Genomic DNA, 13086 nt, shown 5'->3' on the forward strand with positions numbered 1-13086 from the left:
AGAGAGGATCATGTTTGCGAGTGCTGGAGAGCCAGTCACTAGGACTGAGAGAAAGAACAAGGATGTGGGTTTGTAATAGCGCACTATTAAAATGCTTTCCACATTTTAATGGCACAATGCTTGGGATGGTGGGTGGGTTGTAGAGGGGGAGAGAATGTATGTGTCTTGGGCACTTCCTGAAGCACTCAATGCTTTTGATCCTGGCTTTATCCCTACACACTACAAAGCTTATCTGAGAAAGGGGTGGATCCTTTTCTTGCCCCTTCCAACCAGTGGCTAGGTGTGGCCTTTCTTATGCTCTGTCCTCCACAGTGGAGTAATTTTTTTGCTGTTTAACAATAAAAGGTGGGTCAGGGTACCTTGTATCACCCAATTACTCAGTTTGGGGCCCCCTTTAGCAATAGCCACGTGTCTCTACGAAGCGATGGCCATGCGCCATACCGCAAAGTGAAGTATTTACAACAGTTTCCCATCTGGATTAACAATCCAGCACATGGTGTTTAGTTAAATGATTGAATCTTCCTCTGCTTTGGTGCTGCTGTTCTGGCTTAGTCAAGGTCTGCATATGCACAACCCACTCAGGAAGGATGAGCGACCACGTCCTTGCTGCTGAACAGGCGATCCAGGAATAAGTGGAAAAGACTCTTGTGATGTTTATTCTCAATATGAACATGCTGTGCTGCACTGCACCTCCCTCACTGCTGTTCATTATCCAGCAACAGCTAAGCAGGTTCCTCCAGTAAAGAAATCCAGCCTTCCTTTTCCTATATCTCTGCTGCCATAGTGGTGACTGTGTCTGCTTCAGCATTCAGCCTGGTTGCATCTGACAGTTATCAGCCGCATGTCATGATAAGGAAACATGTTTATAGAAGACACAAGCAGCACCAGCCCCCTCAGAAAGTCTGTTACTTGTGTGTGATATGTAAACACACCAGTGGATGCTTTTCTTAGAACTGCAATAGCATGGGAGGAACTGTGGTGGTTAAGGCAATGATCACATTGTTAACAGGTATGCTACAGTGGGAAGGGGATGCTACAGTGTTGAGGCTGCAGCTAGTAAAGGTGGCATCAGCAGCTAAGAGAGGAGCAGGGCTCTTGCAGAGACCTGTTAGGTTTTTCTCTACACTGCTGTTTAGGTCTAACATTACACCATCACCTCCAGCAGTTCAGATAAAAGAACAAAACCAAAGGCGGCATCATCAGCTAGCAAAAAATAAAGCTCAAGCCTTAAAATTGAAAGGATGAGAGTCTGACACTTCAGTCATATATGGAAAGCAAGTGCCAATAACATTGCTTTCCCTGCCTGCCGAACCACCCTCAGGGATGGCCTAGTTTTACCTCCTTTGAGAAGGAATTCCTCCAAAGTGCTGCCACACACAAAAATCTTCTGTTGGCAGGACGTATAGCAGGGCCTCCAAAGAGGATTTCAACCTACAGCCGTGTTCCGATTGCGGATAGGAGAGAGAGAGAGAGGTTTTTTCAGGTTTCATTGCCCTAAGCCACGATCATCACAGATGTTACGCCAGTGTATCCCACTGTACATCAAAGATCCATACTCGCTTTATAGGATTGTTTCTGCACAAGTATATTCCATCTGAGGCAGGGGGTATTGACATATAAATATTTGCTGGTGAAGTAACTGGAGACTCAGTACAGGAAGAGGCAAAAGCCACATGTGGTTCTTTCCAGACCAAAAGGATGCAAGGCTGGTGGTTTAGAAGGTTGCATTCACTCCCATCCCTCCCATCTCAACAACTGCCTTTGAACTGCTGCCTTTTTATTCCCTTTTAATTGGCATTGCTGACAACAGAAAGGGCTGGAGTGATACAGAAGTGGTATGAACATCTTCCTTCTTTTTTATTAAACATTGGGTCAAGAGGTTGTACACAAAATAAAATAAGTCAGACGTGAAGAATGATACTTCTATGGCAACAAATACTGGGGTGAGCTGGGTTTCCCTGGCCCAGTTTTCTCAGAGTATTGTGAAAAACAAAACGGGAGTCAGACAGTAGGTAATTTTAATCCACATTTTCTAAGCTACCCTTCAGCCCGACCCCTGCCCCACCCCACCCCATTCCCTCCCTGCCCCTTTTAAAACTAGGACACACTGGAACAGGGGAACACAAAGACAAGTGGAAGAGCCGTGTTGCTCCTGCTTCCTACCCCCCAACTTTATTTTTCATTGGAAGAAGTTAAAAAATTAAGATGAACCACTTAAGCAGTGGTGGGAGGTGGAGCAGCAAGAAATGGGACCAGGAAGGCTGTCCTCCAGAGGGCACCAGACTCTGCAGGTGCCATCAAAGGCAATGGTTTAGAAATGGAGTTGAAAATAAAAGACACACATAAGCAAGAGAAAAATGTGTTCCCTGCTCCCCATCTGCCAAAGGAAAGACACATCTTCCCAAGCGCATATAGCATGCAGCTCTTGCACGCATCTATCCATAGGCATGTGGAGGAAGGCCAAAAAAATCGGTTATTTACACTATGGGCTCAACTGTTTCACAGCCAACAATCTGGCTTCCTGGGGTCTTTGTATTCCATAATTGGAACCACAGCATAAACCAGCAGAGGCAGGGCGAGTGCTGTGGCTAGCAGCCCATGGGCCAAGTCCATGCACCCTGATAGAGGGCTTTGCCATTTCCACCTTTGTCTCCTCTCTTCCAAGGCTGTTGTGTCGCGGTGGTTCTACATGAACTCTTGGTCCATCCTCTCTACTCATCAGACACCACCCACCAGCCCCTCTTCACCAACAGTGCTGGCAGGGCGGGGAACCTGAGAAATGTTCATCTTTTCTCATGTTTGGATATGCTTAACGAAACCAAAACCAAAATCCCCAGCCCACAACACATTTCAAGTATCCCCCAAACAAAAAGAGAATAATTATAAATAATTAGAACTTTACAATTTAATAATCGACACATATACTATCGTATTTACAGTATCATAAATGCTTCTGTTACTTTTAGTAAAGCAATCCCTGAGAACAGTTAACGTTAGGTTTTTTTTCAGTTAAGGATCTTCACAAAAAAGAAAAGGGTGAAATGTGCCCATCTTGGCAGGCTGCACCTCTTACAAGGTCACCAGCCAAGAGCCAAGGTGGCAACGCAAGAGGCTGAGCGACGCATTACCATGCCTCCTTCGAGGTGGTTTGCTTTTCAGCCTCCATCCGCCATGCCCTTTGGGAAAGAGGTATTCAATTTTTCCTGGTTAGCTTTTGGTATTGCCAAGGTGTTTGCGAGTGGGTGGGAAGCAAACCCTTCCTGCCATGCTGCTTTTGGTTTACGTTCCTCAAAAAAATAATAATCCAGGAATCCTCTCTGGATGGAAAACATAGTCCGTCTGGCCCAGTAGGCATGATTCCACCAACAGGGATCAGGGTTCCTTCCTTCTTTCCTTCTTTTTTCTTTTAACTAATGCAGAAGCTCATCCAAACCGCTCTCTCACTAGCAACATGAGCTTCTTCTTGCCCTTGTATATCTGCTTGAGGTTGTCTATGAATTGCGCAAACTGAATGTGGCCATCCTGAGCAAGAAGGAAAGTCTCCCGAGCTTTGCTCAGAAACTCTATGAACTCCCCGTAGTGCCGCGGGCTGATGTGGGTGAGCCGAGAGTGCGTCGTGTTGATGTAAGCGCTTATCGTTGCGTCCAGCAGTTGGCGCAAAGGCGCTTTGTCTGTGGACATCAGTTTCCCAGAGTTCCTGCGGCCGGGAATCCCTGCAAGGCCCGGGGCTGTCATGGTGCAGCGGCGCAGGATGTCGGACAGCACCGTGGCACAATGCACGCTCTTCACCACCAGTGGAATGATGGCCGCCAGCTCATTCTTGCCCAGAGAGTGGCTTAGCGCACATGCCCAAAGCACGTCGTTGATGGCCGGGTGCGTGTCCTGGTTATAGGCAAGGTTGAGGTGGGTCATGGCGAGAGATGCCAGCTTGAATGCCCGCAGAGGGTACCCACGGTGCTCCATGTACCGTGCAATGGTGAAGAGCTGCGAGTAAGTCATGCCTGTGGAAGCAGCATCTATCACAATTTGGTAGGCAGTCTCAAAGGCGATGTGGTCTTTCTCGCAGAGCGTCAGGGCGGAGAGAGCGCAGCTCTGGGGATCCTTCATGGCGCACTGCAGGGCCAGTGTGCGGGCACAGCTGGCCAGTTCTTCTCGCTGTGGGTAGTCCAGGCTGAGGCGCAGGATTGTTGTGTGGGACATCACCGTTGCTGCTACTATGCTGGTGGCTTCAGTCGGGGTGAAGAGGGTGTACCAGCTCTGCAGGATGCTGACTAAGGCCCGTACACCTGCAAGAAGGGAGTACAAGCTTTTCAACCAATAGTAAAGTGGCAAGCATGATGTTGGAGCACTTGAGTATGTGGCAGTGGCAAAAAAAGAGCCGAGTGAAACTGTGTTCATAAATATTATGGTCACTGGGCTCTGCAGTGATACAAAAGTGCAGGCTAAATCAGCCACACCCTAACCTCTTAGTCTGTATCCTAGAAGCTGGACATCACTGCTAAATTTGGCAAGGCTCACAATAAAGGGCTGTGCCAGTAACCAAAACTGCTATGATCACAGGAAGCTTAGTGTCTGGCTTAACGTTATAGGTGGAAGGCCTCTGGTTTATGTTAGCCAAAAAACCAGATGTTTTTAAAAGCTGCACACAATGGTATCTTCCTTAGTATAAAATTACATTTATCTGTTGCTGTTGTTTTGCTAGTGCAGGGATCTTATCACATGGGAAACGGCTACATTTGTGGATGTTTGGGTGCTGATGCATGTAGCCTGCAAGACATGGAGCTATGACTCAAGATGTCCTTGATTTGAATCTTACCTCTGCCACAAACACAGAGTTCTCAGGCAACCCCTTCTCTTTCAGTCCTCACATTTGAGACATGGGGACATAATTGTTATGAGGATTTCAGCAAGATGTGCTTTTAACACTTGAAAGTGCTGTTTTAAATCATATTATCCTTTGTGTGAGCAGGACCTGCCACTGGCTCATCCGAATGTACAGACTCACTTTGGGCTGCAGCCCTCCCTGCAAGATGTGTGACTGAGAGATACCAACCCACTTCTGTAGCACAGGTCACCAGCCATCGCACCATTTCCCTCCGTCTCCAGTTCAAGGTTGATAGGGTCATGCGCATTACCTGGAACGGCAAATGAGTGGACGATGATTATTTCCCAGAGACAGTCACAAAGCTTGGACTTGCACTTTCCTAGATCAGTATAACACTGTATAACCCAGAGAAAGATAAGAAGACTGGAGGTATTTCTGCTGCAGAAAATAAGCAGATCTGGCTTCATAAGCTCCTTGGATGAAGTCTACCTGAGAACCATGCATAAGCTGCTTTGAACTTTTCAGGTGGTTTGTAAATTCTGTCCATTAATTAACAGGTAGAGTTGAATGTTAAGAGTCCACCATAAAAGCAGCAAGAACGCCCAAGTTCTGAGCCAGGTTCAGACTCTACCACTGGCTTCAAGGGAGGCTTGCCCTTCGAAAACATAGCCCTGGAAAGTTCCCCGCTTTTCCTAGCGATCACCTCTCTCCCTTACCTGCAGTCCCAGCTCCAGTGCCACATTGAGCAGGGTTGTGTCAGAATTGTTGTCCGCAGGTGTGGCAATCTTGAAGGCATCCTGGGCCAGCTTAAAGATCAGAGAGGAGGAATGGATGTTTTTTTGAATGGCTTCCAGAACCGTACGTAGGCGCAGCATGTCCCCTGGATTGGAGACAGGAAAGAGCTCACCTACTGCCTGGCAGGTTGCCAACTCCCTACTAAGACATCAGCATTACTTGACCCCTCCTCAACCCCCAAATTCTACCCACTAACAGCCTTTCTCAACTCAAGCAAATATCCTGTGGAGAACAACAACAAGAGTGCTTAGGAACAAAGGAATCTGCCGTATACGGAGTCAGACCATTTAGACCATCTAGCTCAGTATTGTCTACACTGACCAGGGGCTCCTCCACACTTCTGCTTGTCCCGTGCCTTGAAAGCATGAGTCCAAGCAGTTTTCCTTTTCACCTGCACTTTCTAGCCACAAGTCCCAAGTGGTTTTTCCCTCACACCACTCCTTTCCAAGGGAAAATACGCTCTTTAGTGCTAAATCAGAGCAAAGGTCAATCCGGAGAAAACCCAAATTGCCCTTTGCTCCGACTGAGCGTTAAAGAGCAGTTTTCCCCAGGGGAAAGCAGTAGGACAGGAAGAAATGTGGATGAGCCCTAGTGGTGGCTGTCCAGGGTCGGGAGCGGGATGCTAGACATTTGGTCTGAGCCAGGACAGCTCATCCTACACGCCGTAGACATCCTAATAGAGATAGAAATTTAGTAATGGGAGTTTTAAGTGATTAAAGGCAAAGCCCTGACGATAAACAGAGGCCAGAAATGTTGCAATGATCACATTTCTCTATAGGGCATGCCCCAAACTGATTAAGTGAGCGCCTGTAAATAAAACTGGAAGTCCTTGCTGCAAGGTCAAGGAACAGAGACAGCAGTTAGCTGGAGCCTCATAAAACCAGTTCTCAAGGAAATGCCATGTGGGTGGACTGTGCATAGAGGAAGAGAGCAAGTTATGGGGCAGCATAGGAAGGGAGTGCTCACTGAGGCTACCTTGTCCAAGGACCACCCAAAACGTGGGAGTCAACCCACCCACCAATGACCAAAGCTGTCCTTCATTGATTTTTTGAACCACACTGGCTTTCTTCATTGCACAGGTCCAAATGGTGAGCAAGCCAGCTAGAGTTTCTGGTGGCTATAATCCATTACACAAGGAGTCTTTCACTCACCTTTGGCTGCTGTCAGCATAGTGGAAGCAAGTTCACACTGTTGTGATTCCAAGTGTCCCAGAGTAAACCAGCGCGGGTATCTGCTAGGCACCACTGAAACAATATGGTGAGGGTGGGTGACGTCGCCTGAGGCTGTTGTCTCCAGAACAGGCAGCCTAGGGAGAACCAAACCAGCAATGTTAGGCCTATGAAGAAGGGATACCTGCCAGGGGTCGGGTCAGTCTAAAAAGTTTTTTGGCCTTCTTTGTCCATGGTATGCTGTCTGTAACAACTCTGTAGTAAACCTTGAGGTCTTCTACAACATATGGATGCAAGACCGGCCTTGAACAAAACTTGAAAGGCCACTAGAGAGAACTAAGGAGTGATTTATAAACTTGTAAAGAAAAATATAAGTTTAGAAACATCCCCCTCTTGTGCTTTTATGTCAGAGCCAAGCATGATTTGCACACAGCAGTCATCTGGTTTTGCTTAGAGATGGCGGGGAAGGGGGGCTGTCTTGCCCCAGGGCATCTGCTGCAGTTTGGAGCTACCTGCTCACATGTTTCTATTTAAAGCCTCCCCCCCCCCCCTTCAGCCTTCTGGAAACCAGAACTCTCCCTCCCAGACCAACCTGTTTGCTGGGACACACAGCCACTACAACACCTGATGGCTTCCTGCATTTCCTGTTGTGCCCTTCCTGATAAGAAGAACAAAGGTACCACCCAAGAGACCAAAGGCATTGCTCTATCCAGTAGTAGCCTGCTTACTCTTTTCAACGCACTACACAATCTGGTTCACACGACACAACAAAACAAACTGTGGCTCAGTGAGACTCCGTGGACGTGCAGGGCTCCCACACTTTGCAGCTGCTTTTCTCCCACCCTCCATTCTTCCTACTGCCAGGCCATAGCTGAGGGTTGCCGCTCACAGAAAGTGAGGAGAGAGCTTAAGCCGGAATCCCCATTCCAACAACACTGTGAGCCAAACGTTGGCTTAGCCTCTCATGGTAAAGCAGTCAAAGGCCAGGATGAAGCAAAGCCTCCTCTCCTGGGATCCTGCATGTCCATGTGGTTTCGCTGAGCCTGCTTGGTTGTGTCATGGGGACCGGCTCTTCTATCTGGCTGGAGCAGCTATAAGCAGACTCTTTGCATTGGTTACTAAGGGTGGTATGTGGGGTCCCCATCAGGGAGCATTCCCAACCCTCCAGTTCTGTACTTGCATCACTACGATTTGCCTGAAACCCACGTGATGATAGTAGAACTACTGGGTCCTTAGAATTTCAGAATTTTGTTCTGACTAAAATACCCATTTTCAAACAAAAAACACCACCTACATAAGTAAGGAATAAACAGCCTATTGATGAAACAGACCAACCGCACCTGCTAATCAGTAACTTTGTCTTTGCATTCCTTTTTAAAGGAAAATGCATACTAATTCTTCCTTGAAAAACCTGCCAGGAAAATAAATAGTACTGTAGCAAACTGGATGCTGGAGAAGTTTGAGGACAGTATAATTGAAGATGCAGAGCAATCTGGGGGGGGGCACTTGCCATTCCCACCTTTGTATTGCAAACTGCCTTTTATTAAATGAAGGAAGGGGAAAGGCGGTACCAACCTCATGGAGCGCAGTGCCAGCTTGTAGGCCAGGTCAGCGTCGTGGGGCAGCAAGGCAGAAAACAGGTACTTGGCAAAGGTGTGCATGGGGACGCTTTCGCGATGGATGACCTCGCCAAGGCCACTGAAAGGGCCACCTAGTCAGGAGCAGAGCCATGTCAGCGTCTATCCTGCAACCAGACTCTTTGAATTTAAGCCAGAGAGTTTTGCTGGCTCAACAGTCCCGCAAGCAAGAGGATACCTCCTAACTGGCCTCTGTTATATAGTAGAGATTCAGACCAAAGAAGCTGGGTTCCTAAGGGAAGGGCATACTTGATTTTGAAATTGCAGACCCAAAGGAATCAGAAGCACAGCCCCTTGAACCATCTTCCTCTTCTTCCTGATGCACCAGAAGCTAGCAGGGGGCAAAAGACACTCTCCCTGCGCCCCCCCCGCCCGTTGCTGCTCTGGCCATACACTGAACTCCTCCTCCATATATGAGGACTGCAGAGGTTTGAAGATGTTGGCACAGGGAGAGCATGGGGAAAGCAGAAATTTGCAAGAGGCTGACTCGGATTTCCTTCTCGACACAGCTGCAAGTGGGGAGCCTTGCGACAGAGGAGCTGCAATCCCCACTGCAACGGGTTCCTTTTCACTGAAAAACCTCCTCAAACCAGCATCGTGTGTTTTAAGTGGGTTTGTGAGTGTAGGGGAAAATGGGGAAAACAAACTGTATGGAGAGCATCAAGTTAAAGCATAAGAAGAGGGGCTTGTTTTTGGTTTTGGTGGGATTTCTAGTGCTCAGGGAAGGGTGATACCTCTCTTTGAGAACATGTCTTTTTGAGATCCTATCTCATTATGGTCCCAACCCCCATCCCATAATACATACATTGCTCCATTCAAATAGCCTTCTGACCACCCATACATGATTGGTATAAGTTATTGTGATCAAGGGGGGTTTTCTGGGAATATACTGCTTAATGCAGGGAACCTAAGACTGTTTCAGGGTAGTAGGTTTAGCCTCCTTCCTCCAGAGCAGTTGAGGGCAGCATCTCAGTCCTCTCACCTTCCAGGAGCAGGATACACTGTTTGCGTAGCGTCTGCACCAGCACAGCATCCAGCTGAAGCTCCTGCAAGCGGGCAATGATTTGCTCCTCGTTGCGCCACACTTTGTCTTGAGCATAAAGGCCCTCCGGCATCACCCGCTGCTGCCCCATCCCCATCAGCGTGACTTCCAAAGCGAGGGATAGGTAGGATTCCCCGCTCTCAGGGCAACTATTGGCCACAGGCACATGTTGATACGCGGGAGGCTTGGCATCACCAGCATCTGATGGAGAAGACAGTGATCAATAAGATGGGCAGTGCAGCCTCCAGGTAGGGTCTCCTTCCTGCCTTCTTCCAAAATTCATAGCCTGACTGGCTCCATCACTGCCATTGGTCCTTCTTAGCCTACTTGCTTTTAGAAGACAGCACAGTGCCTGCCTCCTGGCACTGCTCACGTGACCAGATGTACTGGGCTGAGCTGTGTTGAGCTTCACAGTTCTTTCATTCATACCGGCACTGGGGAGCTGAAGGTAGGAAGGCCATAAAGCACCTGAGCCCCTCAATTTACCTACAGCAGGGAGAGAAAACTTACAACTTTCCAGTTGTCATTGGCCTTCAACTCTGGCCATGCTGGCTGGGGTTGATGGAGGTTGGACACCAGCAATATCTGGAGGGCTACAGTTTCTCCCTCCCTGATTGACAGGGTATGTTGGGCCAGAGGCAGCTGAACACTCAGACAGTCTTGTTTCTGGGACCAACAACAGGCTTTTGCATGTTTCACAGAAATGGTTTGCCCAAAGACCTCTTCCTCTGGTCAGCACAGGGTGTCCCACAGGAATCCAACCACAACAGAATAAATAGCCTCTTCCAACTCTATAGACTGCAACAGCAGAAACTTGAAAATGGCTCCAACATGGAAACTTAGGGAAAGAGCAGAAACTCTGCTCTGGGCTCAGGGTTTGGCAGTCTCATACCTGAAATTTCAAGGCAGTTTTCATCCTCTACTCGACATGCTTCTGTCAAAGTGAGAAATAAGCAGCCAATGGGATTGAGGGGGTGCCCCACCCAGCTCTCCAGATTTGTGATGGTGGTTGCTCCTCTCTGCAGCAGTTCTGGAGTAGGTAAACAGAATAAGGGGAGTGGGGAGAAAATCCCACAGTAATTACTTATGATCCTTCCTTTCTGCCATAAGAGGCATAATCTCTGGTTCCATCTTCCAAGGCACAAAGTTTCACAAGCCTGGCAGAGGACAGTCAAGACTCCCCTGTAATACACCTCCCTTTCCATTTGCTGTGTTGGTACCATGTTCTTCCATTGTGACAAGACTGAGATTACTATTAGGCAACGTGAGCTGGTCACTGTCCTGGCTCCCAACCTCAAACAAAAGACTTTGACTCTCGGCTTGGGAAATTCCCAAAGGTTTTATTGGTAAAGTCAGCACAGAGTTTCAGCATCAGCTGTAAGGGCATGATAAGCAGAATTCTAGGATAAGCAAAGCTGTTGTCCCACAACTTGACACACCTGTCCTATGGGGAGCTGTTGGATCTGTTCACCCTTGATAATGGGACCAGAATCCTCCCCTCCCTCCCCCTCCATGTCAGCTGCCTCTGCCAATTCACCAGCTGCCTCTTCAGCTATCCAGGGACAGGCGCTCTCAGGAGGTGGAATGAGTCTAAAATGTTGGAAGAGGGGTTTGGGGGCTGTTGTTTTACTGTTTGGAAAAGCTCTAGGCAGCTCCTGGAAGGCCCCACAATGCTCATAAAAGCACCTAACTATCCTTCGATGGCCAGCTTAAACCCACAACAAGAGGCCAACTCATACCTTTCTTTTGATGCTTGTATATCTCCAGCTGCCTCTGTTGTTGCAACCTTAGGGTGTTGATAATAGCCACCGTTAGGCGGAGTGCTTCCTTAGGGTATCCATGGGAACGAAGGGCATCAACACGGGCACAGGCTGTGGGAACGTGTTCTGTGGCATAATACAAACAGAGTGTGCAATTAAGCTGGCAATATAGGCAAATGGTATTGTCTATGTAAGCAAATCAACTCTATGATCAGGAGCTTGGGATTCAATTTCTGTATCTAAGTTCTCTATTTTGTGGGCTTGTTCTTTATTAGAACCAAACCATGTGTGCATAAATATTACGTGGGGTTGTTGTTTTACATAGAGGAATTTCCAAATATACAGTCCTCCACCTGTAATCTGAAGTGGCAAAGACCCAGGTGGGCTGTCCTATGTTATTCTGATCACACGGTTCAGCTCCTAATCCTGCCAGCCCACAGTTGCTCCTGCCAGAAACAATAAAGGACCCACCTCTTACTTTCCAATGCAATCAGGTCCTACACCACCCATCAAATTAAGGGGAGGGCTCAGTGGAAGAGAAGAACATGCTTTCTATGCAAAAGGCCCCAGGTTCAATCCCTGCTAGTCCTGGGAGAGACCGCCGTGTGAAACCCTGGAGAGCTGGTGCCAGTCAGTATCAATAAAGCAAAGCTGGATGGACCAGGGGTCTGACTCGGTATACAGCAGCTGCCTATATTCCATCAAGTGAAACTAGTCTTTGTGCAATGGCCAGACACTTTGAAGATGATGGCTGATTCCAAACAGGCAGAAACAGCATGTGGTGCATGTTGCTCCTAGACTTCCAACTGCAGGTGAGGAATTGCATGTTAAGATGTTTCCTTGTAGGAAAGACCTGTGTTTCATAGGGAAAGCTGCCAAGTAAAGGATAAGGTTTTCAGCCTGGCCTTCTCCCTGGCATGCTGGATTTCCAATGGAACAGAGGCATCTGCATTTGCTTTGTATAACTGATGCTGAAAATGTTCCCCGCATCCAGCTCCATCCTAAAAAGGGCCACACTTAGCTGTTCCACCCCTCACTCCTCTCAACGCTCCTTGCATCTCATCCTGCAACTTGGGCTCATCTCCCTTAATTCCTCACTGGAAGCACTTCTCCACTGAGTGTGCATTTTGCGTCATTCCTGAGGATCTCAATTACTCGAAAACAGCTTGCCCCTGTGAGCAACATCACTGTGTGGCATAGAAATTCATCTGTTCCTGCTGGTTGATCTCCACCTGAAGTCACAGTTGCTGTGGAGAGGATTGCGACTCTGAGGGAGAGGTCATAAGGGGGAACAGATGACACGCATGGGGGTCGGGGGGAAGCAACAAAGGGCCCACTCCTCCGCAAATGTCTGCAAATGTCTCTGCCATGGGGAAACGTAGAAGCCAAAGCCAGAGGAGCATGACTTCCTCTAAAGGAAGCATTTTCTACAAGGTCTCCAGAGGCCTTTAAAATGCAGCTATACTCCCTCCTCCAAATCTCCTGCTATTAAAGGCTACAGATGAGCAGAAGGCTTGAGGCACAAACATTTCAAAAAGAATCTCTCGTGATCGTGCATCATATAAAGCACGGCATCATTCAAATGCTGCTGGCAAATCAAAAGCAATTCCATGGTGCTGCTGATGTCCTCTAGGAGGAGCTCCAAAAAAACCCAGAGAGTGGGAAGACAAGACAATAACATTTCAGAATCACAACGTGTGGGATTAATTCCTTTGGCAAGTCAGACATCTCGCAAGCTAGGGAGGAATTTATGTAAACCACTGAGGGCTGAGGAGCAGGATAAAGCAAAGTTTCATCCAGAACTTTTTGTGGCTCCAGACGGTTGTTCCACATGATTCAAATGGTGCCACTCAGGATC

General features: G+C 47.9%; 1 protein-coding gene across 2 annotated transcripts in view; it reads right to left on the reverse strand.

Moving 5' to 3' along the window:
- Positions 1-1833: 1833 nt before the first annotated feature.
- ZSWIM5 (zinc finger SWIM-type containing 5) overlaps positions 1834-13086 on the reverse strand; it is a 112345-nt gene continuing 101092 nt past the window's right edge. For both annotated transcript variants that reach the window (XM_053392605.1, XM_053392606.1), the window contains exons 7-14: positions 11208-11354; positions 10361-10498; positions 9409-9669; positions 8365-8500; positions 6772-6926; positions 5542-5705; positions 5054-5135; positions 1834-4286 (exon numbers count right to left, since the gene is read on the reverse strand). In XM_053392605.1, the coding sequence (XP_053248580.1) occupies positions 3424-4286; positions 5054-5135; positions 5542-5705; positions 6772-6926; positions 8365-8500; positions 9409-9669; positions 10361-10498; positions 11208-11354 (1946 nt within the window). In that variant the 3' untranslated portion in view covers positions 1834-3423. The remainder of the gene's footprint in view (positions 4287-5053; positions 5136-5541; positions 5706-6771; positions 6927-8364; positions 8501-9408; positions 9670-10360; positions 10499-11207; positions 11355-13086) is intronic.

The sequence above is a fragment of the Podarcis raffonei genome, chromosome 6 (genome assembly GCF_027172205.1).
Source record: "Podarcis raffonei isolate rPodRaf1 chromosome 6, rPodRaf1.pri, whole genome shotgun sequence".
In the NCBI taxonomy this organism is placed as follows: domain Eukaryota; kingdom Metazoa; phylum Chordata; class Lepidosauria; order Squamata; family Lacertidae; genus Podarcis; species Podarcis raffonei.